This window comes from Hemiscyllium ocellatum, chromosome 10 (assembly GCF_020745735.1).
Source record: "Hemiscyllium ocellatum isolate sHemOce1 chromosome 10, sHemOce1.pat.X.cur, whole genome shotgun sequence".
NCBI classification, from domain to species: domain Eukaryota; kingdom Metazoa; phylum Chordata; class Chondrichthyes; order Orectolobiformes; family Hemiscylliidae; genus Hemiscyllium; species Hemiscyllium ocellatum.
The window spans coordinates 114,581,965-114,609,878 of NC_083410.1; the positions used below are offsets into that span (position 1 = coordinate 114,581,965).

General features: G+C 41.9%; 1 protein-coding gene across 13 annotated transcripts in view; it reads left to right on the forward strand.

Moving 5' to 3' along the window:
* The window catches only part of LOC132819922 (utrophin-like), a 751,240-nt gene that overhangs the window by 678,360 nt on the left and 44,966 nt on the right, over positions 1–27,914 (forward strand). For 11 of the 13 annotated variants that reach the window (XM_060831897.1, XM_060831902.1, XM_060831900.1 and 8 more), the window contains 3 exons: positions 5,015–5,151; positions 16,498–16,536; positions 19,580–19,645. In XM_060831897.1, coding sequence (XP_060687880.1) covers positions 5,015–5,151; positions 16,498–16,536; positions 19,580–19,645 — 242 coding nt within the window. The remainder of the gene's footprint in view (positions 1–5,014; positions 5,152–16,497; positions 16,537–19,579; positions 19,646–27,914) is intronic. The other 2 variants (XM_060831903.1, XM_060831907.1) reach the window with 1 other exon arrangement.

The window sequence follows — 27,914 nt, forward strand, 5'->3', positions numbered from 1 at the left end:
TGCCTCAGAATGCTGTGGAGGCCAAGTTAGTGAGTCTGTTGAAGATACAAGTTAGATAGGCTCTTGATTAATAAGGGGACCAAGAGATGCAGGGAGAAGGCGGAAGAATAAGGTTGAGAAACATATCTGCCATGATTGAATGATGGAGCAGACATGAATGGCCAAATAGTCTCATTCGGTTCCTGTATCATATGGTCTTATGTTTCCAAGTCTCTGACCTTGTTTTGAAGCAATATTATTTATATGCTGCATTCAGTTATGTTCTGGTCAGTTGTAACTGCCAGCATTGATGATGCTGGGATTTCAGCAAAGGTAATTTTGAGGGGAGATGGTTAGATGCTTGCTTGTTGGAAATGGTCACTTGTATGTCACTTACATGGACACACTTTTAAAAAATTCTGTTGTGCATTTGAGCATCACTGGCTGAGCTAACTGGCTGTTACTTGTCCCTAGTTGCCCTTGAGAAGGTGGTGGTGAGCTGCCTCCTTGAATTGCTGTAATCTATGTGCTGGAGGTAGACACAATGCCATTAGAGAGTGAATTCCAGGATTTTGACCCTGCAAGTAATCAGCCAAGCCTGAATATTGTCCAGATCACCCTGTACAAGACAGTCCTTTTTATCCCTGGAATTAATATTATGAACATTCTGAGAACTTCTGTGTAAGTATATCCTAGTTTAAAAGACCAAAACTGGAAATCCAAATACACTACACCTACTAATTTCACTTTATTTGCCTTGTTTAATAAGGAATTAGAGTTCTTGCTTCAAGGAATTCGAATGGATTCACCACATGTATAAATGTATCCTTTTCACTACGTCAACTGTATCTGATTGTATTATAATTTTCCACATGGCTTGCTGCTGCCTTCTCAGTAATAGATTCTAAATAATTTCCTAAAGACAAACTTTAGACTAAGTAGTCTCTATACTTTCTCACGTTCTGTTAGGATCTTCACAGAATCTAGGAAAGATTATGGCCAATGCATCCATTATCTCTGCGCTCTCATAAGCGCTTGTGTTATCATCTAATTTAATCTGAAGGGATGCTTGATAACTAATGGAATGAGGGAACAGGTCGTATGTATATATTGATTAAGGATAAATTAAGTGTGAGTTTGTTGTATAAGTATGGGGAACTATAATTAGTGGGTTGAGTTTTGTGGTTAACAGAAATAAAGCTCTCACAGTAAGACGTGGACTAGGACTTTTTACACATAATTATCTTCTAATGTTCAACACCTGGTATTCAGGTTCAGATCCAGGAACTTGTTCGCTTTAGTCTTCTCAGTTTTCCTCAAACTTTTCCTTTCTGGTTGTAAGTTCCTTCTTTCTTTTGCTTCCTACGTTTGCACCATTTTTTGTATTTTCTGCTGTGAAATCAGATTGAAAATATTGGTTCCAAATTTCTGCCATTCCCTTCATTTCCCATCATTACTTCCCCATTCTCACCCTCTCAGGAATCAATATTCACTGTCATTACCCATTTCCTTTTTATATACTTGTAGAAATTTTTACTGTATTTATACTAATGTCTCTGTTGTTATTATTTTAGTCAGCTTTTGTTCACTTAAGAAATATTTTCAATTTTTGCACAGTTGTCCAATCTTTACCACCAGCGCTTCACCAGAGGCTATCACTGATGATGTTACCTAGTCGTGGTGACGAAACATCTGAAAACAAACCTTCCAGCTCAGCGAGCAAACTTGCATCCATAGCATTCTTAACTTTAATAGATGGCATCAGATTGTACAAAGATGAATCCTGGCTGTAGAGTCTTCCATTCTAAATTGACAATATTTTTGGTTAAAGTTATGAAATATCCCCTAAAACATCTACCATTGCTTCTTGTTGAGGTCTTACCATCTAAAATATTTTCCCAGTCCAACTTTGTTTTTATATTCCTATAATTATTTTCTCTTTGCATTTAAGACGTCAATCAGTTTCAGACCTAAATTCTCATCCTGGTACCTGACATAAAGTTGTACTACATTCTGATCATTCTTACCCAGATAATCCTGTACTATGATGTGATTTATGAATCATTTCTCAGAACATGTTACCAGATCTAAAATATCCTAATCCCGTTTGCTCCCATAGTACAGTTCTAAGACTCTAAGTGCACTCTATGAATGTAATCCTGAGACATATGATGATGCCATCACTTTAACAAGGTTATTTTGTCCTTGGGTTTTTTTTAAACAGGGGTCGTAAAGCAGAGGTGCCAAGGAGTCTAGGAAGAACCTAATTTAACAATGGCAGAGGAGGGGCCAGTTCTCCCAGTTTGGGTTTTTTTCTAGTTTGGTTTAGCTGTAGCACTCAGAAGATGCTGCAGTCCAGAAAGTTTTAGGCTTCAGCAGAAAATTCCTGACTGACTTTCCTTTCTGAAGTCACTATATAAATCTGTGTAAGACTTTGGTTCAGCCACATTTGGAATACTTCATACAGTTCTGGTCACCACATTACCAAAAGGATGTACATGCTTGGAGAGGGTGCAGAGGAGGCTGCCTGGTATGGAGGGCATTAGCTATGAAGAGAGGTTGAGTAGATTAGGATTATTTTCATTAGAAAGACGGAGGCTGAGGGGGTTCCTGGTCCTACAAAATCATGAGAGGCATAGACAGGGTGGATAGCAAGAAGGATTTTCCCAGAGTGGGGACTCAATTAGTAGGAGTCGTGAGTTCAAGGTGAGAGGGGAAAGGTTTAGGGGAAATGTGTGTGGAAAGTTCTTTACCCAGAGGGTGGTGGGTGCCTGGAACGCGTTCCAGCAGAGGTGGTAGAGGCAGGCACAATAGCATCATTTAAGATGTATCTAGACAGATACTTGAATGGGCAGGGAGAAGAGGAATACAGAGCCTTAGAAAATAGGCAACAGGTTTAGATAGAGGAACTGGATCGACAAAGGCTTGGAGGGCCGAAGGGCTAATTCCTGTACTGTAATTTTCTTTGTTCTTTGTTGTCTTTGGAAGTTGTTCCCTCCTGCCTGTAAGAACCTGTGTTTGAATTTGCCTTTTTGCCAAGGGGTGTGTTTATGGAATGTTATTGGATTGGAACTGCTCCTTAGTTAAGTTGCAGTATCAGATCGGTCAAGTTTTCCAATAGTTAAGTTATTCTAAATTCCTTTTCCTTTTGTTCGTGTTTCAACTGTGGAGTTTAAATAAATTCTGTTTTGCTTAAAGCCGAGTGGTTTGACCAGCTGCATCACAATTTGAATGTCCGCTTCACATCTGGCTTTCAAATAAGAAAAAGTTAGGGCCTAGGCTACCTTCTTAAATGATTTTGAGGGAGTCTACCCTGGTCCATAACAGGTGTAGATAACTGCTTCTGACATCAAGGCACTATTTAACCAATTATGGCATCAAGGAGCCATAAGCCAAGGAGTCAGGAAGAATCAAGTGAAAAACAGTCTGCTGAGTCATACCATAAAGAAAAATACTTGTGGTTGTTTGAGGTCAATCATCCCAGCTCCAAGACATCACTGCAAATGTTTCTCAAATTTGTACCTTTGGCCTAACTATCTTCAACTACTTCTTCAAATGCCATCCCTGCACCATAAGGTCATAAGTGAGGGTGTCCTCTGATGATTGTGCAGTGTTCAGCACCATTCATGACTCCTCACATACTGAAAGTCCAATTCAGGAGTATAATAGAATAATCTCTGGATTGATGCAGCTTCAACAACACTCAGGAAACTTGACACCATCCAGAACAAAGCAGCCTGTTTGATTGGCACCCTATCCACCACTTTCAACATTCATTCTGTTATCACTGATCTTTCAGAGCATCTTTCAAACCTGTGACCTCTACCCCTCAAGCGACAAGAGTAGCAGATGCCTGGAGCACCACCTGCAAGTTTCCCTCCAAGCCATAAACCATCCTGACTTGGAACTGTATCACTGTTTTTTCATAGGTATTGGGTTAAGATCCTGGAGCTTCTTTCCAAACAGCACTGCAGCTGTTGAAGAAGGCAGCTCACCACCACCTTCTACAGGGAATTCATCCTAGCCAGCAACATCCACTCCCATGAATGAAAAAGAATCCTCCTGGCCAGTTTATTACAGCATCTTTCCTACAAGATCCTCTTTCTTTCTTGATCTGTATGCTGTTCCTGGGCTATATCTTTTGCCAGTGGATCTATAAATCTGAGACTGGCACAGCCTTAATAGAAATTCCATATTTTGTCTGGGGGTTGGTGGCTCAATTGGCTGGTTGACAGTGCAGAGCAACGCCAACAGCATGAGATCCTACACTGGCTGAAGTTACCATGAAGGATTCTCCTTCTCAACCTCTTCCTTTGCCTGAGATGTGGTGACCTTCAGTGTAAACCACTTCCAGTCAACTCTCTCCACTGAGAGAGCAGCCCTAATGTCCTTTGGACTTTGGTGACTGCATCTATATTTTGACTCTCCAAACCAATATCATTTCTCAGTAATGTATTATTCTCATCTTTGATACAACACAGAAAAAAACCATGAAACCCAATAAGGTAAATTTTGAATCAGCAATTATACATTATTAAAATAATTAGCAATTTAACCAGAAAGGCCACTGATGTGAATCCTGAATCTACATATCATTTGAAATTAACTATTGGCAGGTTTTAGTAGTTGACCATAAGATGGCGAATTCTCTTGAGGCTGTGTTGTAACCAGAAGATAGAAGGATGTTAGAACTTTATGGAGGGATATGGGCCAAGCACAGGCAGCTGGGACTGGTTTAGTTTGGGATTATGGTCAGCAGGGACAGGTTGGAGCAAAAGTTGTGTTTCCATGCAGTATAACTTTATGACTCTATTAAATTAAAACTTATTAAATTTGAGATGGAACTCGAGCGTAGTTGTCCGAAATAGATCATTCAAGCAGGTCTAAACCTTTTTATAAAGAAAGTCAACTTTAATCCTCTTTAATTTCACATCCTTGAAGACATTTGGTAGGGATTTTATTGGATGATAGAGTGAACTGAGTTGACTGGTTCATGTTAATTCTTAACTAAATTTGATTCATTTTACATTTTTAGACTACATCAGGTGAAGATGTGCGTGATTTCACCAAGGTGCTGAAAAATAAGTTCAGATCAAAGAACTACTTTGCCAAACATCCTCGCTTAGGTTATTTGCCAGTGCAAACAGTCCTGGAAGGCGAGAACCTTGAGATGTAAGTTTGTTCATGTGAGATTTATTAATGTATCAAATCCCATTTGTATGATGACAAATATTGCAGCATTACTCATTCTGCAGCTTAGCAGGAGAATGAGGTTGTCCATCTGTGTATATATCAGAAATGCACCATACAACAGCAAGTGAGCCTTAAATAATTTTATTGATCCTCTCACCTTCAAAACATTGTAATTACTCACTCAGAGAGTGCATCCACTAAAGGCTGGCTGATACTGTCACTAACTGCAATGTGCAACCTTTCTTAATATTTTTCTGTCTCCTCCAGTTCTGCCCTTAAAAACTACAACCAATTCCCCCTCCATCCCCGCAAACTACTCTGCTCCATTTCCAAACTCCCTTTGCTCTCAACGCTTTAAACTCATTGCTATCTTTCTTGCAACTTCATGTTTGAATTCACCTGATCAAGTCTATAGCCTTGCCACAGTACAATTACAGTTCTTGTCAAAGTTATAAATTACATCCTTTATGACTGTGACAAAGGTGAGTTATCCTGCCTTGTCCTTTTCAAAATGTTCCTGCAGTTTTTGGTCACATTCTCATCCTTCCATCCCTGTCCAGTTACGTTGACCTGTACTTGACAGGCTTCATTCTGTTGTCTAATCATAGCCAGAGATAAGCAACCAATTGTTTCTGTTCCCATTCATCTGTCTGGACCCCTCATATTTCTCTTCAACATGGTTCCCTTCAGTGACAGCATTTATAAATAGATCTGTTTCCATGTATGTAATGATGACAACCACCTCTACCTCAGGCCAGATTGCTAATCTAACATCTACTATTGGGTGAGACGACACTTCTTCCAATTAAATGATAAGATGAAACCATTGAATGCTCTTGCCTGTGACAAGTTTGATGTCAGGTGGGCATTTAATCCAGCAGAAGTGTAACCAGTGGGGATCTACTGCTGTTCCCAGATCTGCCCTGAATAAGTATGTGATTGAGTTAAGGTTAGAGAAAGTTTGTGAATAGCTTTTCTGTCCTACCACTGATCTGAAGCCCTTAACTATATAATTAATTCTTATGTAAAGGCTCAGCCCATTGCTGCTGGTATTCAGCAAAAGGAGATGGCATTCAGTTCCTGATCTAAAGTCCTGGCATTGGAAAGAGGATCCTGCTTTGAGATAATCCCTGCTGTTGTTGCAGACTCCATTACTGTATCTGGGCACTTAATGCAGCAGGCCTTGGGAAAGAAGGTGCGCCAGTGATTGACCAAAACACACTTTGGCAATATTAAATGCTGTCCACTATGTTTGATCCCTGCCACAAACCTCACTCCCTCACAACCAACTCTATCCCTTTTATCTTAGCCTGCTGGACACACTTTCCTCATTCCTGAAGAAGGGCTCATGCCTGAAACGTCGAATATCCTGCTCCTTGGATGCTGCCTGACCTTTTCCAGCAACACATTTTCAGCTCTGATCTCCAGCAACTGTAGTCCTCACTTTCTCCAACTCTATCCCTTCCCTGGTAACTGTCTGAGGCTGAATCTGATTGTTCATTTTTGTTGTTCTTTCATGAGATGTGGTCATAGCTAGTAACTCAGCATTTATTGACCTAATTGTCCATGGATTGAGTGACTTACCAGGCCATTTAAAAAGGCAGAGTTTAAAAATGTGTTGCTGGAAAAGTGCAGCATGTCAGGCAGCATCAAAGGAGCAGGAGAATCGACATTTTGGGCATAAGCCGTTACTCAGGAATTTAAAAAGGCAGTTAAGAATCCACACATTCCTTCATTACATACCATTTTCCTGCATATTCACCTGCCTTGCTATGTTTAAAGGAACCTGCCAGTCTCAGTCTTGAACATATTCAATGACTGAACCTTCACAGCCCTTTGGGACAGAGAATTCAAAAGACTCAACACCCTCTGAGTAAAGAAATTCCTCCTCATGTCAGTCTCAGAATAGGGGTTGGGCCATTTAGGACTGTGTCCCCTAGTGAAACCCCAAGCCAAGGAAGTATTCTTTTTGCATCTAACCTGTCAAGCCATTTAAAATCTCTAAGTTTCAATTGGGTCACCTCATTCTTCTAAACCTTAGTGATTAATGACATAGACCTCTCATATCTTTCCTTGTTAGACAATCTCGCCATCATAGGATCTGTTAAACCTTTGCATTATGGCACGTATATCTTGCTTTGGGCAAGGGGACAAAACTACACAATATTCCAGATTTGGCCTCACCAACAGTCTATACATTTGCAGCAAAACATTTTTGCTCCAGTATTCAAATCATCTTGCAGTAAAAGCCATTGGACCATTTGCTTTCCCAATTACTTGCTGCATCTGTGCGTCAGGTTTGAATGACTTATGAAGAAATACACCAGTGTCCCTTTGTAATATTAACACTACCCAATCACTTCCCATTTTAAAAAGAAAGTTCTTGAATTTTTAAAAAATTATTTTTTTTAAATTCACTCATGGGATGTGGACATTGCTGGCTGGACCAGCATTCATTGCCTTTCCTTAGTTACCCTTGAGAAGGTGGTAGCTGTCTTCTTGAACTATTTGGTGTTGTTAGGGAGGAAGTTCAGAACTTTGATGGAATGCCGATATATTTTCAAGTAAGGACGGCTTGGACAGGAACTTGCAGTGGTGCTGTTCCCATGTGTCTTCAACCTCTATCCATCAGAATGGTACTGGATGTGGGCGTGTAGTGTGCTGTCTAAGGAGCCTTGGTGAATTTCTACAGTGCATCCTGTAGATGGAACATACTGTAGCTACTGACCAGCAATGATAGAGGGAGTGGATGCTCGTGGATGTGGTGCCAGTCAAGTAGTTGCTTTGTTCTGGATGGGGTCAAGCTTCTCGAGTGTTGTTGGAGCTGCACTCATTCACATAGGTGTAGAGTATTCTATCCCACTCCTGGCTTGTGAATTTTAGATGATGGACAAACTTAGGGGAATCAAGAGTTACTCGATGCATGATTCCTAGCTTCCTGCCTATTCTTGTAGTCATAGTAGTTTTATGACTCATTCAGTTAAGTTTCTGGTCATTAGTGATGGCTCATAGTGAGGAATTCAGTGATGGCTGTACCATTTAATGTCTAGATGTGGTGGATAGATTGTTTCTTGTTGGTGGTCGTCATTGTCAGCACTTATATGGTGTGAATGTTATTTGTCACTTGTCAACCAAAAATTTAAATATTATCTTAGTCATGCTGCTTTTGGACGTGGGCTGCTTTGGTGTCTGAGTAGGTGAATGGTGCTGAATATTGTGCAATCATCAGTGAACATTCCTATAATTGACCTTACGATGGAGGAAATTTCCTTGATGAAATTGCTGAAGATGTTTGGACCTCGGACAGTACCCTGAGTAACTCCTGCAGAGATGTTCTGGACCTGAGATGATTGACCACCAGCTATCATAACCATCTTCCAATGAATGAGATATGACTCGAACCAACAGAGAGATTTCCTCACACCCACCCACCACTGATTCCAACTGACTCCATTTTTGCTAGGGCTCCTTAATGCCACATTCTTGCAGTCAGTCACTCTGATTTCACCTCTGGAATTCATCTCTTTTGTCCACGTTTAGATTAAAGTAGTAATGGTGCCAAGAGCTGAATGGCCCTGGTGGAACCAGATTAAGTACCAGTGAGCACTTGATAGCTAGTGCTACTTGATAGCACTGTTTAGAACATAGAACAATACAGCACAGAACAGGCCTTCTGCCCACAATGTTGTGCCAAACATTTGTCCTAGATTATGACATCTTCCATAATTTTATTGATGATTGAGTAGGTTGATGGGGCAGTACTTGTCCATGGTAGATTTATCCTCCTTTTTGTGTACAGGATATACAGGATATGGGTAATTTTGCACATTGTTGGGTAAATGCCAGTGTTGTAACAGTACAGGAACAGCTTGGCAAGGGGTTTGGTAGGTTCTGGAGCACAGATCTTCAGTACTATTGTTGTAGTGTTGTTAGAGCCCACAGCATAGATATTATATGGAGTGAACAGATGTGTTTGTGGCATCCTTAACCATAGGTGAGGTGCTGGAGGACTGGAAGGTTGCTCAAGTTGTCCCCTGTACAAGAAGGGTAGTAAGGATATTCCGGGTAACTACAGACCAGTGAGCCTGACGTCGGTGGTGAGGAAGTTGCTGGAGAGTGTACTGAGAGATAGGATTTATTTATATTTGGAAAGGCATGAGCTTATTGATGATGGGCAACATGGTTTTGTGCGGGGAGATTGTGCCTTACCAACTTGATAGAGTTCTTCGATGAAGTGGCCAAGTTGATAGATGAAGGAACGGCTGTTGATGTCATGTACATGGACTTTAGTAAGGTGTTTGATAAGGTTCCCCGTGGTAGACTAATGGAGAAAGCGAAGTCACATGGTGTGCAGGGTGTTCTAGCTAGGTGGATAAAGAACTGGTTGAGCAACAGGAGACAGAGTAGTAGTTGAAGAGAATTTCTTGAAATGGAGAAAGGTGACCAGTGGTGTTCCACAGGGGTCGGTATTGGGGCCACTGTTGTTTGTAATATACATAAATGACCTAGAAGAGGGCACTGTTGGTATGATCAACAAGTTTGCAGATGACACAAAGATTGGTGGAGTGTCAAAAAGCATAAGGGACTGTCAGAGAATACAGGAGGATAGACATAGACTGGAGAGTTGGGCAGAAAAGTGGCAGATGGCTTTCAGTCCAGGCAAATGTGAGGTGATGCATTTAGGCAAGTCTAATTCTAGAGCAAATTATACAATGAACGCAAGATCCATGGGAAAAGTTGATGGGCACAGAGATTTGGGAATGCAGGTCCATTGTACCCTGAAGGTTGCAGCGTAGGTTGATAGAGTGGTTAAGAAGGTATTGAGTATAAGAGTTGGCGAATCATGTTAAAATTGTACAAGACATTGGTTCGGCCACATTTAGAATACTGTATACAGTTCTGGGCGCCACATTACTAAAAGGATGTGGACGCTTTGGAGAGGGTGCAGAGAAGGTTTACGAGGATGTTGCCTAGTATGGAAGGTGATAGCTATGAAGAGAGGTTGAGTAGGCTAGGTTTATTTTCACTAGAAAAAAGGAGATTGAGGGGGAACGTGATTGAGGTTTACAAAATCATGAAGGGTATAAACAGGGTGAATAGAGACAAGCTTTTTCCCAGGGTGAAGGATTCAATATTGAGAGGTCATGCTTTCAAAGTTAGAGGTGGAAGGTTTAAGGGGGATACATGAGGTAAGTACTTCACACAGAGGCTGGTGGGCGTTTGGAACGTGTTGCCAGCAGAGGTGGTAGAAGCAGGCATGGTAGAGTCATTTAAGATGCATCTGGACAGATGCATGAGTAGGTGGGGAGCAGAGGGATATAGATGCATAGGAATTGACCAACCAGTTTAGATAGTACATTTGGATTGGATCGGCTCAGGCTTGGAGGGCCGAAGGGCTGTTCCTGGGCTATAAACTTTCTTTGTTCTTTGAACTGAAATAGCTGAAGACTGGCATCTGAGATGCTGAGAACCACTGAAGGAGGCCGAGATGGATCATGCATTTGGCAATTCTGACTGAAGTTTCCCTGAATGCTTCAGCCTTATCTTTTGCACTGATTTTCTGAGCTCTTTCATCATTGACAATGAGGATTTTTGTGGAGCCTACTCGTCCTGTGAGTTGTTTAATTGTCCACCACCATTCACAACTGGATATGGCAGAACTGCAGAGCTTATATCTGATCTGTTTGTTGTGGAATCCTCTGGCTGTGACTATCACTTGCTGCTTATGTCATTTCGCATGCAAATAGTCTTGTCTTATAGCTTGGCAGGTTGACGGTCATGTTCAGGTATGCCTGGGGCTGATTTGACATGCCCTCCTACCTGTTTCGGCATGCCTTCCTACCTGCTTCATTGAGCCTAAAGTTGATCCTTTAGATTGATAGTGATAGAGTGGGGAATATGCTAGCTCATGAGGTTGCAAATTATGTTAGGGTTGGAATTTTGTTGATGGTCCACAGTGCATCATAGATGTCCAGTCTCGAGTTTTTAGATCTGGTCGAAATCTATCCCATTTAGCACGGTGAAAGTGCACACAACACAATGGACACTGTTCTCAATGTAGGTAAAAGTAATGACTGCAGATGCTGGAAACCAGATTCTGGATTAGTGGTGCTGGAAGAACACAGCAGTTCAGGCAGCATCTGAGGAGCAGTAAAATCGAATATTCCTGATGAAGGGCTTTTGCCCTTCGATTTTACTGCTCCTTGGATTCTGCCTGAACTGCTGTGTTCTTCCAGCACCACTAATCCAGAAACTGTTCTCAATGTGAAGACGGGACTTGGTATCAACAAAGATTGTGCAATGATCATTTTTACCGAATCTGTCATGGACATTTGGATCTGCAGCAGGCAGAAGTGTTTTTCCCACTTCTTGGTTCTCTCTCCACTTACTAAAGACTCAGCCGAACAGCGATATCCTTTGGACCCGATCAACCTGGTCATTCTTGGAACTTATGAGCAACTCTTGGTGGTGGACATTGAAGTACTTCTGTGTCTTCTCAAAGTACTTCTGTGTCTTTGCCACCATCACTACTTTCTCCAAGTGCTGTTCAACATTCTGGAGAACTGATTCATCTGCTCAAGGAAGATGTTACATGAAAATCAACAGGACGTTTTCGTACAATGCTGAATCTAATCCCATTAGACCTCATGGGGTCCAGAATTGATATTTAGGACCCAATCGGCAACTTTCATTGTATACCATTGTGTCACAACTTCTGCTGGGTCTGTCCTGCCAGTGGACGGGGTCCTCAGAGAATTATCTGAGTCTCTGGATTACTAGTCCAGAGTCAGCACTACTAAGCTATTACTTTCCCTATGTGCATTAACAGTACCCAATCTTTCTGCATTTCTTATTTTCCTACAAAGTGGCTAAATTCACATTTTGTCATCTTATATTCCATCTGCCATGTTCTTGCTTTTACCTATCTAAATTCCCTTGAATTTTCTTTGCATTCTACTCACAACCTAACGGCCCAACTATTTTTGTGTCATCAGCAAACTTACAAATATTACGTTTGGTTACCCTATTCAAATCATTGATATTGATTATGAGCAACTGCGGTCCAAGTACAAATCCTAACAGGATTCTACTGGTCACACCCTGCCAACCAGAGAAGAGCCTCTTTATTCACACGTTGTTTTCTGTCTATTAATCAATTTTCATTCCATGCTCGTGCATTGTCCTCTACCCTATGTGCTGTAACTTTGTTTATTAATTTGTGTGGGGACTTCTCAAAAGCCTTCTGAACTTGCAAATGCAACATGTTCTGGTTCCCTCTTAGCTACTCTTTTGGTTCCATTCTCAAAATAACTCTCAGCAGATTCTCAAACATTATTTTCTAAATGTCCCATTGATCGCATCCTTTATAATAGATTCTAGCAGTTTTATAGCAGGATTTTATAATTTTCCTCCCACTGATGTCAGGCTGACAGCTTGGTCATTGCCTACTTTTTCATACCTTCCTTTCTAAAATATTGGGGTTACATTTGCAACCTTCCAATCCAGAAACTAGATAATTTTGGAAGATGACCATCAATGCCTCCGCTATCGCTACAGTCATCTTTTTCAACACTCTGGGGTATAAATCATCTGTTCCAAGGGATTTATCAATTTTCAGTCCCACTAATTTCTCTAGTATACTTATTTATCCTAAGTCCTTTCCCTTCTTTCAAAGTATTTCTGGTAAGCTCTTTTTGTATCTTTTTTCATGAAGATAGACATAAAGTATTTAGTTTCAATGCCATTTTCTTGTTTCCCAATATCAATTCTCTTGTCTCTCTGAGATTGGCCAATTTTAGTCTTTGCTGACAGTTTCTATTTTACGTTCCTAGACAGTTTGTTTTTATGTTTTTCAATAGTTGACTTTCATATTCTATTTTCCTGTTAAAATTTCTTAGTCCTCATTTGCTCAGTTTATAAAGTTGCAAATCATCAGACTTAACACTTTTTTTGGCAACTTTATAAGCCATCTCCTACTGGGCTGTTATGGTGCTGTGGTAGTCCCAGTTTCTGAGGGAGGAGACTAGAGTTTAAGTCCCACTTGCTTCAGAGTGTATAACAAATAACATAACTGAATGGGTTGATTGGAATCCTTAAGTTATCTCTTTTAATCTAATGCAATCTTTAACTTCTCTAGTTAGTCATGTCACTTTTCCTGATGGGTTTTTATGCCTCAAAGAATTGTATATGTTTGTTGTAAACCATGTATTAATTATTTAACTGAAACCATTACCTGTGGTCCATCATGACTTCTAATGTTTGGCAATCTACAAGAGCCCCCTTACCTCTATACATTCATACATTTATTTTTCAGATTTAAGACCCTAGTCTCCAATTGAATTGTATCATTTTCAAATTGAATATGAAATTCTATCATTAAGGTCACACTTTTCTGAAGGCTATTTTACAACAAAAGCATTAATTTACACTTTTTCATTACAGAATAGCCCTTGTTATTTTCTCAACATAGTGTTCTCAAAAACCATCTTGTATATATGCCCCCCTACATTTTTGACTTTTGAGCATCTCCAGTTTTGAACACTACTCTAATAAAGGCCAAATTTTAAGCTGCTTGGGTGAGTAAGTTGTGAAAAGGCTGCAAGGACATTTCAGAGGATTTGGAGAAGCTAAATGAATGGTCAAGAACATGACAGCTGGAATATATGAACACAAGATAATATAATTTGATTACATGTGAAGCTAAATTGGTCAGTTTGAACAGATCTAGCAATTCAATATCTGTACTGGGCATCCATGAGCCATCAGTAGCAGTAGAACTGTACTCCAACACAATCTGTACCTTCATATCCCCCACTCAGGCTTTACCATCAAGCCAGAGAATCAACCCTGGTTTATTGGAGAGTGCAGGAGGACATACCAGGAGCAGCACCAAGCATACCTGAAGATGAGATGTCAGTCTGGTGAGAGCACCAAACAGGACTATTTGCGTGTTAAACAGCATAAGCAGCAAATGATAGAGCTAAGCGATCCCACAACCAAACCTAATCAAATCTAAACTTGGCAGTGCCCCCACAACCAGTCCTGAATAGTGGTGGGCAATTAGCCTCCTCCTCTAGCGAGTTGTTTATGATGAAAGAGCCAAGCACATCAATGCAAAAGGTAAGGTTGAAGCTTTTGCAGTAAACTTCAGCCAGAAGTGCTGAGTGGATGATTCATCTCCATCTCCAGTGGTCCCTGCATTACAGATACCAGTCAGTCAATTCAAGTCACTCCACAAGATATCAAGAAATGGTTGGAAACTCTGGATTCTGCAAAGCTTATGTGCTCTGAAAATATTCTGGCAATAGTATTGAAGACTTGTGCTCCAGAACTTGCTACTCCTCTAGCCAAGCTGTTCCAGTACAGTTACAACATTGGTATTTACTTGATAACGTGCAAAATTACCCAGGAATGTCCTGTGCATAAAAAGCAGGAAAAGTCCAATCCAGCTAATTACCACCCCATCAGTCTATTCTTGATTGTCAGTAAAATGATAGAAGGTGTCATTAACAGTGCTAACAAGCAACACCTGCTCAGCAATAGTCTGCTCAGTAACACCCAGTTTGGGGTGTTGACCTCATTACAGCCTTGGTTCAAATATGGACAAAGGAGATGAATTCCAGAAGTGAAGAGAGTGTTAGCCCTTACATCAAGGCTGCTTTCAACCAAGTGTGGCATCATGGAGCCCTAGCAAAACTGGAATTAATGGATATCAGGAGGCAAAGTTTCTTGTGGTTGGAGTCATACCTGACACACAGTAAGACAGTCGTGGTTGTTTGAAGTCAGTCATTTTAGCTCCAGAAAATCTCTGCAGGACTTCCTCAGGGTATTGTCCTAGGCCCAGCCATGTTCAGCTGCTTCATCAAGACCTTACCTCCATCATAAAGTCAGAAGTGGGGATATTTGCCAATAATTGCGCAACATTCAGTACTATTTGCAACTCCTCAGACACTGAAGCAGTCCATGTTCAAATGCAACAAGATCTGGGAAATATCCAAGCTTGGGCTGAGAAGTGGCAAGCAACATTCGGGCCTCACAAATGCCAGGCTATAACCATCACCAATAAGAAACAATCTAACAACCTCTCCTGATATTCAGTGGTGTTGCCATCATTTACCCCCCATTACCAACATTGTGAGTGTTATCATTGATCAGAAAGTCAACTGAATTCACCACACAGATACAGTGGCTGCAAGAGCATGTCAGAGGCTAGGATCTCTGTGGCAACTGAATCACCTCCTGACTCCCCAAAGCCTGTCCATCATCTACAAGGCACAAGTCAGGAGTGTGATGGAATACTCCCCACTTGTCTGGATGAGCAGGAAGCTTGACACTGGACAAAGCAGCCTTCTTGATTGGCACTCCCTCCACCACTGAAGCTCAGTAGCAGCAGCGTTGCTATCTACAAGATGCACTGCAGAAATTTGCCAAAGATCTCTGACAGCACCTTTCAAACCCATAACCACTTCTATCCAGAAGGTCAAGGGCAGCAGATATATGGGAATACCACCACTTACAAGTTCCCTTCCAAGCCACCCACCGTCCTGACTTGGAAGTATATTGCTGTTCCTTCACTATTGTTGAGTCAAAATCCTGAAATTCCCTCCCCAGTGGCATTGTGGGTCAATCCACAGCAGGTGGACTGCAGCAGTTCAAGAAGGCAGCTCACCACCGCCTTCTCAAAGGCAACTAAGGATGGGCAATAAATGCTGGCCCAGCCAGCAATGCCCACGTGCCACAAATAAGTATTTTTTTTAAAAGTCCACTTTGGTTAAAAAAAGCAGAACATTTCTTAAATTGTAAACTATTGGTGCCAAAACTGACCAGTCACTAAAGCCATAATGTAACTGCGACAATCAATATGAAGGAAAATAATATGTAGTTCTTCATCGCAGGAGGATTTGAATACAGAAATAAAGATCTCTTGCTGCAAATGTGTAGAGCCTTGGTGATACTACACCTGGAGTATTGTATACAGTTTTGCTCCTCTGATCTAAGAAGGGATATATTTGGCAGAAAGGGAGTGGAAAGAACCTTTCACCAGATTAATCTCTCAGAAGGGAGCTTCGTCTATGAGGAGAGATTGAAGAAACCAGATCTGTATTAATGAGGTGATCTCATATAAATTTGTAGAAGTCGTGACAGGCTTAGTGATGTCAGGGTGTTTCCTGTCACTGGTAAATCTATAACTAGTGGACATAGTCTCAGAATAAGGGGCAGGCCATTTAGAATTGAGATGAGAAGAATTTTTTTTTCCCAGAGGAAGATCTTATAATTGAGTTGTGTGAACAATGTTCTGAGATTTCCTTCTGTTTTCTTTTGCAGTCCTGTCACAGTTATCAGTATGTGGCCTGAACAGTATGAGTGAGTACATACATCTTCTATTCAGCATGCCAAATGGGTGGTTTTACCTCAAACATAGTTCATTACTGTAATAATGCACTCTTGGCATCAAGTTGAGTTGTTTAAAGCTTAGTTGGGCTGTTTGATTGTCCATGGTGGAAAACACAGGGATATGAGCTTTATTTCCTGAATGACAGACCTTTTAACTAATGGGTAGAGCTAACTGTGAGAATTTAAACTATAGAATTTAAGACTTCCCTGTTGTGTTTTCAATTTATATAAGTGACATATATGGAACTGGCTACAGAGCATATCAGAGACCATAAGACCACAAAATATATGTGCAGAATTAAGCCATTCGACCTTTCAAATCTGCTCCACCATTGAATTGTGGTTGATATGTTTCTCATCCCTATTCACCTGTCTTCTCCCTGTAACACTTGATCACCTTACTAATCATGAACCTATCAATCTCTATCTTAAATAGACCCAATGACTTGGCCACCATAGCCTTCTGTAGCAGTGAGTACCACAGATTCACCACCCTCTGGCTGAAAAAATTCCTCTTCATCTCAGTACAAAAGGGTGGTCTCATTGACTCTGAGGCTGTGACCTTGGGACCTTGTATCTTCTACCAGTGAAAACACCTTCTGTATGTCCATTCTTCTGAGACCTCACAGGATTCTGTAAGGTTCAGTGAGATCCCCCCTCATTCGTCTAAACTCCATCAACTATAGACTCAGGGCCCTCAACTGTTCTACATATGACAAGCACTTCATCCCTGGGATAATTCTTGTAAACTTTCTTTGGATCCCGTCCAAAGCCAGCACACCTTTCCGGAGAAATGAGGCCCAAAACTGCTCACAGTGTTCGAAAGGTGGTCTAACCAGAGCCTTATACAGCCTCAATAGTACATCTGTGCTCTTGTTTTCTAACCCTCTTGAAATAAATTTAGTATTGCATTTACCTTCCAACTGCTAACTGAACCTTAAGCAAATCCTAAACTAGGACTCGCAAGTCCCATTGTCCTTGAGATTTTTTAAGCCTTTCCCCATTTAGAAAATACTCCACTCCTCTATTCTTCCTTCTAAGTGAATAAACCTCACTATTTCCCACATTGTATTCCATCTGCCACTTCTTTGCCCTTTCTCCTCGTCCTTCAGCAGCCACCCAGCTTTCTTAACACTCCCTGTCCTTCCACCTATCTATGTGTTATCTGCAAACTAAGCAACAATGCCTCAGTTCCTTCATCCAGATCATTAATATATGGCATGAATATTTGTGATCCCATCACTGACCCCTGCAGGACTCCACTATTCACCATTTGCCATCTTGTATAAGACCTCTTTATCCCCACCCTCTACCTTCTGCCACTCAGCCGATGCTTTATTTATGTCAGTACCTTACCCCTAACACCATTGGCTCTTGTCTTTTTTAGCAACCTCCTGTGTGGCACCTTCTCAAAGGCCTTTTGGAATTCCAAGTAGATTATGTCCACTGGCTCTCCTTTGTCTAACTTGTTTATTACCTCTTCAAAGAATTCTAACAGATTTGTCAAATATAACCTCCCCTTGGCGACTCACCCCTATTTTATCATGCACTTCCAAGGACTCTGCAATCTCATCCTTAATAATGGACTCTCAAATCTTACAAATGACTGAGGTGAGGCTAACTGACATATCATTTCCTATCTTCTGTCTCTATCTCTTCTTAAACAGGGGTGTTACATTATTCATTTTCCAATACTCTGGGACCCTTGCTGACTCCAGTGATTCATAAAAGATCACCATCAATGCCTTCATTATCCCCTCAGCCATCTCCTTCAGAACTCTGGGATGTAATGCATCTGATCCAGGTGATTTATCCACCTTCAAATCTTTCAGCTTACTCAGCCCCTTCTTATTAGTGTTGGCCACTGTACTCACATCTGCCTTTCACCCTTCTGGCTTGTTATGGTTCTGCTCTGCTATTGGTGTCTTCCACAGTGAAGAATGATGCAAGGTTCCGCCATTTCTTTGTTCCCATTACTCTCCCCTTATTACTTTTCTAGTTGTCCTTTGATGGTTTTTAAAGGCTTTCCAATCCTCCTGCTAATCTTCAAATTGTACAGGAAATTGGACTTTATTTTAGAAATGAACTATTACTATTATAAATAATTAAATCTATGATACCTGTCACTTGGATCCAGTTGGTGAGAAGAATCCAGAAAATATTTCTTTATGGATAGTGCTTATTGACTACTCAGTGTAACCTTTTTTCAATTTAGCCCATTTTTCCTAATCAACCTGTTCAGAGATGTTACGACACACCTCTGTTGCAGATGGGACTTGAACCCAGGCCTCTTGGTCCGGGGTAGGAGACACTACCACTGTGCTACAAGAAAACCAAAAGGTATTATTACACACCTCTGGACCAGATGTGGCTTTAACCTGGATCTGTTGGTTCAGGGACACTACCACTTTGCCATAGGAGGGCCCATCCACTCACATACTGGTCCCATCTGTTTTTCCCCTTTCTGTCTATCCAGTCAATTAATTAATCAATTAATCCCAATCATTTGCTTCACTATTTGTTATACTAACAGCATCCAGTATTTGAATGTCCAGACTCAAATCGAATCAGCTACAGGAGAGTGTAATAAATTTTTGTTTATCCAAATCCCATCTAATGACCATGGAATTGTATCCTAATGCACCGAGAGGATGGTCGTTTTTAAAAGAATTTCCCAGTATTTCATCCTGCACGAGCAGTGTTAGAGCCGATGTGATCAGCGTTGTAATTCCTGAATATTCTGCCAAATTTTGCTATATACCACCACACAAAAAGAAAATACCACACTTTAACACTTCATTAATATTAGTTTATGTTGATAATGAGATGGAGAGTTGGTTCCAACCAGATTGCTACCTGAACTTATACTTTTGTTGTAGTAGACTGTGATAACATCACTTCTCTAATTTATTAGTTAAATTTATTAAACTCAAGAACATAAGAAAACATTATTGCTCTATGCATATCTTTAACTAAAATATTAGAAATCAAGTATTTTGCTATTTGTTTGCAGCCTTACACAGTCTCCACAACTGACTCAAGATGACACGCATTCCAGAATAGAACATTATGCCAACAGGTTAAAAACTACATTGCTTCATTGAAGTTATAATTTGTTTCTATACAGTGTGAAGTGATTATACTGGTTTATGTAGGGGTAACTCAGTGGTTAGCACTGCTGCCTCACAGCACCAGAGACCTGGACTTGATTTTAGCCTTGGTGACTGTCTCAGGAGTTTGTATATTCTTCCTTTATCTGCGTGGTTTCCTCTGAGTGCTCTAATTTCCTCCCACAGTTCAGAGATGTGCAGATTTGGTGTATTGGCCATGCTAAATTGCCCATAGCGTCCAGGTATGTTCAGGCTAATTGATGAGCCATGGGATATGCAATTATGTGGATAGAAGAAGTGGGTGGTTCTAGGTGTAATGCTGTCTGGAGAATTGGTGTGGACTTGATGGGCTGAATGGCTTGTTTCCACACTATAGGGATTCTCTTGTTTTGGCCAAATGGAAAGTCACTTAGTTGTTGCATCTTGGTGATCAAAATCAAAATGCACTATTGTCTAGCTAATGACCCTCTATTTTAATTTAACCTGATTTGATCAAGCACAATATGTAATGAATGAATTTAATTCATGTATTCCATTCCTTCCAGTTTTTTTTAAACATAAGATCACCAGAATGTTGAGATCAAAAGAGTTTATCTGAACTGTTCACCATATACAGAAAATACATTGCACAGTCAAGGTGCTAGTTTTTACATACAGTGAGCGGATATAGAGGCTGGTGTCACTGGGCTAGTAATCCAAAACCCTAGGTTAATGGTCTGGGGCATGGGTTCAAATCCCATGTGACAGATGGTGAAGCTTTGATTGCAATAAAAAAAATCTGGAATTAAAAAGCTAATACTGGCAAAATAGCCACTGACGATTATCAAAAAAAGACACCTGGTTCACTAATGTTTTTTAGGTGCAGAAATCTGACATCTCAATCTTGTCTGGTCTTCATGTGATTCCACACCCACAGCAATGTGGTTGATACTTTATAACCTTCTGGGCAATTAGGGTTTGATAATAAATGTTGGCCTAGCCAGTGAAACACACATCCCATAAACGAATATAGGAGAAGTGACCAAATCTCCTACTTAAGTCCACACCTGTGACCCCACAATAATTTAATGTAATTTGGGAGATTAATTACCTTGGAGTAAGGCTTCCATCCTTATTTAGGTGGCCAGTAGTTCTCTGACCCCAGTGGCACCACAGGGAGCAGTAATCATTGCTGGGTCTATATTCAGCCCCTAACAATGCTCATTGCTGAAGCTGGATGGAATGGTTATTGCTAGGACTCAGCTGGTATGCCAGGTCGAGGAAGATAGAGTACCGGGGTGGGGAGGAGCAATGTGGTATTGCCTGGTGCTTAGGGCCGGGATGTTTTGATTGAAACCGGTCTTGTATGGAAAGCAGCTCCCCAACCTTCATTTTCCACCAGAGCCTGAGTGATCTAACCTGCCAAGTTTCAACCTGTCTCCAGCCTCATTCTGCAGCATGTCAAATGGAGGCATAAGTGGGTCACTTAACTAGCCATTAATTTCTCAGTGAAGGGCTCTTACTTAACTCAAAGCTGGGAGACTGTCTGACATCTCCTCTGTCAGTATTTACAATAAGGTTAGATAAACAGGTGGATGCGATGAAAGGCACTCATACCATTTTACGGATCTACCTGTCTGCAAATCCTTACATTAGGAGAGTTTAAAATCTTTCCATGGAATTATAAAGCAAAAGAGGAGCTGATTTGGTCAATGATAACTGTCATGACTCTTTGAAGGAACTATCCAATTTGGTGTTATTCCCTCACTCTTGTTCCATAACCTTGCAAAATAGTCCTCTGCAAGTAAATGTCCAAATGTTGCTCAGAAGGGAAGGGGAAAGAGGAGAAGAGCATTAGTCATTGGGGACTCCATAGTTAGTGCGAAAGATAGGAGGCTCTGTGGGAGTGAGACACTCATGTTTGAGGTGTTACCCCCCATGTGCCAGGGCTCATGATGTCTTGGATCATGTTTTCAGGATCCCTGAGGGGGAAGGGGAGCACAAGTCATGGTCCACATGGGCAACAGTGACATAGGTAGGAAAAGGGATGGGGATTTAAGGCAGAAATTCAGGGAGCTAGGGTGGAAACTTGGAGCTAGAATAAACAGTTGTTATCTAGCGAGGAAAGGAATAGGGAGAGAGAGGAATTGAACACATGTCTACAGGGATGGTGCAGGAGGGAGGGTTTCAGATAACTGGATAATTGGGGTAGGTGAGACCTTTCCAAACAGGATGGTCTACACCTGAACCAGAGCGGAACCATTATCCTGGGGTGGGTGGGGGGGGAGTTTGCTAATGCTCTTCAGGAGCATTTAAACTAATTCAGCTGGGGGTTGGGAACCTAAATTGGCGTTCCAGTGTCCAGGAGGTTGAGAGTAGTGAGGTCAGAAATAAGGTTTCAAGGTCACAAGATGCACCGGCAAGCAGGAAGGTGGTTTCAAGTTTCTACTTCAGTGCCAGGAGCATCCGGAATAAGGTGGGTGAACTTGCAGCATGGGACTTTGATGTTGTGGCCATTTTGGAGACATGGATAGAGCAGGGACAGGAATGGTTATTGCAGGTTCCAGGCTTAGACGTTTCAGTAAGAACGGAGAAGCTGGTAAAAGAGGGGAAGGTGTAGCATTGTTAGTCAAGGACAGTATTACGGTTGCAGAAAGGACGTTTGAAGACTTGTTCTCTGAGGTAGTATGGGCTGAAGTTAGAAACAGGAAAGGGGATGTCACGGTTTTGGGAGTTTTCTATAGACCTCCAAATGGTTCCAGAGATATAGAGGAAAGGATTGCAAAGATGATTTGTGGGCAGCAAGGTGGTTAGCACTGCTGCCTCACAGCGCCAGATACCCGGGTTCATTTCCCGTCTCAGGCAACTGACTGTGTGGAGTTTGCACATTCTCCCCGTGTCTGCGTGGGTTTCCTCCGGGTGCTCCGGTTTCCTCCCACAGTCCAAAGATGTGCAGGTCAGGTGAATTGGCCATGCTCTATTGCCTGTAGTTTTAGGTGAAGAGGTAAGTATAGGGGTATGGGTGGGTTGCGCTTTGCCGGGTCGGTGTGGACTTGTTGGGCCGAAGGGCCTGTTTCCACACTGTAAGTAATCTAATCTGATCTAATGATTCTGGATAGGAAATGCTGTACTTTGAATACTTTACATGGGTCAGTTTTTGTCCAATGTGTGCAGGAGTGTTTCCTGACACAGTCTGTAGACAGGAGAAAGTGGGATCTTCAGATGCTGGACATCAAGAGTCGAGAGTGTGTTGCTGGAAAAGCACAGCAGGCTGCATTCCTGATGAAGGGCTCTAGCCCGAAACATTGATTCTCCTGCTCCTGGGATGCTGCCTGACCTGCTGTGCTTTTCCAGCAACACACTCTTGACAGGCCACAAGAGATGAGGCGACATTGGATTTGGTACTGGGCACTGAACCTGGCTATGTCTTACATTTGGAGGTAGGTGAGCACTTTGATGATAGTGACCACAATTCAGATATGTTTACTTTAGCAATGGAAAGGGATAGGTATTTACTGCAGGGCAAGAGTTATAACTGGGGAAAAGGCAATTATGATGTGATTAGGATACATTGGATGAAGAAAGAAACTGCAGGGAATGGGCACAGTTGAAATGTGGAGCTTATTCAAGGAACATCTTCTGCAGGTCCTTAATAAGTATATACCTGTCAGGTAGGGAGACAGTGATCAAGTGAGGGAGCCGTGGTTTACTAAGGAAGTTGAGTCTCTTGTCAAGAGGAAGAATGCATTCGTCAGAGGGAAAGGGTTTGGGTGGGTTACTCTTCAGAGGGCCAGTGTGGACATGTTTGGCTGAAGGGCCTGTTTCCACACTGGTAGGGTTTCTAACAAAAATTTGTGGGTGGCACAGTGGTTAGCACTGCTGCCTCACAGCGCCTGAGACCCGGGTTCAATTCCCAACTCAGGCAACAGACTGTGTGGAGTTTGCACATTCTCCCCGTGTCTGCGTGCGTTTCCTCCAGGTGCTCCGGTTTCCTCCCACAGTCCAAAGATGTGCGGGTCAGGTGAATTGGCCATGCTAAATTGCCCGTAGTGTTAGGTAAGGGGTAAATGTAGGGGTATGGGTGGGTTGCGCTTCGGCGGGTCGGTGTGGACTTGTTGGGCCGAAGGGCCTGTTTCCACACTGTAAGTCTAATCTAATCTAAAAGAAGGCTTATGTGAGGTGTTAGCAACTCTGGAAAGTGTGAGAATAAAACGTCCCCTGGGCCAGATTGGATTTATCCTCGGATTCTCTGGGAAGCCAGGGAGGAGATTGCAGAGCTTTTGGCTTTCATCTTTACGTCATCATTGTCTACAGGAGTAGTGCCAGAAGACTGGATGATAGCAAATGTTGTCCCCTTGTTCAAGAAGGGGAGTAGAGACAACCCTGGTAATTATAAACTAGTGAGCATTCCTTCTGTTATGGGTAATGTGTTGGAAAAAGTTATAAGAGATAGGATTTATAATCATCTAGAAAGTAATATGTTGATTAGTGATAGTCAACAAGGATAGGTCGTAACTCACAAATCTCTTAGAGAAGGCGACCAAACAGGTGAATGAGGGTAAAGCAGTTGATGTGGAGATTTACTAAGATGTTGCCAGCTATGGAGGGAAGGTCTTAAGAGAAAATACTGAGGGACGTTTGATGCTGTTTTCATGAGAGAGAATAAGGTTGAGGGGTGACTTAATTGAGCTATATAAGATAATTAGAGGGTTAGATAGGGTGGGCTGCGAGATCCTTTTTCCTTGGATGGTGATGGCTAGCATGAGGGGGCATAACTTAAAATTGAGGGGTGATAGATTTAGGACAGATGGCAGAGGTAGTTTCTTTACTCCAAGAGTGGAGGCGCGTGGAACACCCTGCCTGCAACTGTGGTAGACTTGCCAACTTTAAAGCCATTTAAATGGTCATTGGATAAACATAAGGACGAAACAGAATAGTGTAGGCTAGATAGGCTTCAGATTGGTTCCACAGGTCAGTGCAATATTGTACTATGCTGTAATGTTCCATGTTCAAATGCCTTTTGAAATATTATGTAACTCCCTCACTTTCAGGCTATTTTATTCATTCATGACATGTGGGCATCACTGGCAAATGCATTCCAAATCATCATAACTCTTTAGTTGAAAACTTACTCCTTATTTCCACAAAATGTTTTGAAACCAACATTTCAAATTATGAGACAGTGAGGACTGCAGATGCTGGAGATTATAATTGAAGAGTGTGGTACTAGAAACGCACAGCCAGTCCGGCAGCATCTGAGGAGCAAGAGAATCAACGTTTTGAGCTTATGATCTTCATCAGGAATGAGGAGGTGGCCTAAGGGGCCTGAGAGATAAATGGGAGGAGAGTGGAGCTGGGGAGAAGGTAGCAGGGAATGCGATAGTGGATGAAAGTAAGGGTGAAGGTGATAGATCAGAGAGGAGGGTGGAGCCGATAGGTGGGAAGGAAAATGGACAGGTAGGATAGGTCAAGAGGGCGGTGTCAAGTGGAAGATTGGATCTGGGATAAGGTGGGGGAGGGGAAATGTAGAAACCAGTAAAATCTACATTGATTTCATGTGGTTGGAGGGTCCCAAGGTGGAATATGAGGCATTCTTCCTCCAGGCGTTGGGTGGCTAGAGCTTGGTGGTGGAGGCGTCCAGGACTTGTATGCCCTTGGTGGAGTGGAGATGGGGGGCAAATTAAAGTGTTCAGACACAGGGTGGTGGGGTTGTTTAGTTTACCCGAGCCTAATCTAGTCCCATTTGCCAGCATTTCGCTTCTATTCTTCCAAACCCTTCCTATTCATATATCCATCCAGGTGTCTTCGTCTGGCAGCTCATTCCATACACGCACCATCGTCTGCGTGAAAAAGTTACCCCTTAGGTCCTTTTATATATTTCGCCTCTCACCCTAAACCTATGCCCTCTAGTTCTGGACTCCCCCCACCCCAGGGAAAGTACCTTGTTTATTTATCCCATCCATGCCTCTCATGATTTTTTCAACCTCTCTAAGGTCACCCCTCAGCCTCCAATGTTCCAGGGAAAACAGCAGCAACCTATGGAGCCACTCCCTATAGCTCAAATCCACCAACCCCGGCAACATCCTTGTAAATCTTTTCTGAACCCTTTCAAGTTTCACAACATCTTTACGATAGGAAGGAGAGCAGAATTGCATGCAATATTCCAAAAGTAGTCTAACCAATGCCCTGTACAGCCGTAACATGACCTCCCAACTCCTATACTCAGTGCTTTGACAAATAAAGAAAAGCGTACCAAACACTTTCTTTACTATCTTATCTACCTGTGACTCTAATTTCAAGGAGCTGTGAACCTACACTCCAAGGTCTCTTTGTTCAGCAACACTGCCCAAGACCTTACCGTTAAGTGTATAAGTCCTGCTCTGACTTGCTTTTCTAAAATGCAGCATTTATCTAAATTAAACTCCATCTGCCACTCCTCAGCCCATTGTACTCGTTGTACTCTGAAGTACCAATCTTCGCTGTCCACTATGCCTCCAATTTTGGTGTTATCTGCAAGCTTACTAACAATACCTCCCATGTTGACATCCATATCATTCATGAAAATGATGAAAATTAGTGGACCCAGCACCGATCCTTGTGGCACACTACCTGTCACAGGCCTCCAGGCTGAGAAACAATCCTCCACCACCACCCTCTGTCTTCTACCTTTGAACCAGTTCTGTATCCAAATGGCTAGTTCTCCCTGTATTCCATGATGCCTAACCTTGCTAACCAGTCTCGCATGAGGAACCTTGTTGAATGCCTCACTGATAGATCACATCTGCCGTTCTGCCTTTATCAATCCTCTTTGTTACGACTTCAAAAAACTCATTCAAATTCATGAGACATGATTTCCCACACACAAAGCCATGCTGACTATCCCTAATCAGTCCTTGCCTTTCCAAATACATGCACATGCCCTCAGGATTCCCTTCACCAACTTGTCTACCACCGATGTCAGGGTCACTGGTCGAGAGTTCGCTGGCTTTTCATTACGACCTTTCTTAAATAGTGACACCACATTAGCCAACCTCCAGTCTCCTGGCATCTCACCTGTGACTATCAATGACACAAATATCTCGGCAAGGGGCCCAGCAATCACTTCCCAAGCTTCCCACAGAGTTCTAGGGTATTTCTGATCAGGTCCTGGAGATTTATCCACTTTTAGGTGTTTCAATACATCCAGCATTTCCTCCTCTGTAATATGGGCATTTTTCAAAATGTCGCCATCTATTTGTCCACATTCTGTGTCTTTCATGTCCTTCTCAACAGTAAACACTAATGTAAAATACTCGTTTAGTATCTTTCCCATCTCCTGCAGCCCCACACATTGGATGCCTTGCTGATGTTTGAGGGACCCTGTTCTCTCCCTCGTTACTGTTTTGTCCCTAATGTATATATTAAAACCCTTTGGATTCTCCTTAACCCTATTTGCCAAAGCTGTCTCAAGCCCTCTTTTTGCCCTCCCGATTTCCCTCTTAAGTAAACTCCTATTGCCTATATATTCTTCTAAGGATTCAGTCAGTCTGTCCTGTGTAGACCTGACACATGCTTCCTTCTTTCTCATAACCAAGACCTCAATTTCTCTAGTCATCCAGCATTCCCTACACTTAACAGCCTTTCCTTTCACCCTAACAGGAACACACTGTCTCTGCACTCTTGTTATCTCACTTTTGAAGGCTCCTATTTTCCAGCCGTCCCTTTACCTGTAAATATCTGCCCCCAATCAGCTTTTTGAAAGTTCTTCCCTAATACCATCAAAACTAGCCTTCCTCCAATTTAGAAGTTCAACTTTTAGATCCGGTCTATCCTTTTCCATCAGTATTTTAAAACTAACAGAATTATGGTCACTGGCCCTAAAGTGCTCCCCCACTGACATCTCAGTCACCTGCCCTGCCTTATTTCCCAAGAGTAGGTCAAGTTTTGCACCTTCTCTAGTAGGTATATCCACATACTGAATCAGGAAATGTTCTAGTACATATTTAACAAATTCCTCTCCATCTAAACCTTTAACACTATGGCAGTCCCAGTCTATGTTTGGAAAGTTAAAATCCCCTACCATAACCCACCCTATTATTCTTACAGATAACCGAGATCGTCTTACAAATTTGTTTCTCAATTTCCCTCTGACTATTAGGGGGTCTATAATACAATCCCAATAAGGTGATCATCCCATTCTTATTTCTCAGTTCCACCCAAATAACCTCCCTGAATGTATTCCCAGTAATATCCTCCCTAAGTACAGCAGTAACGCTATCC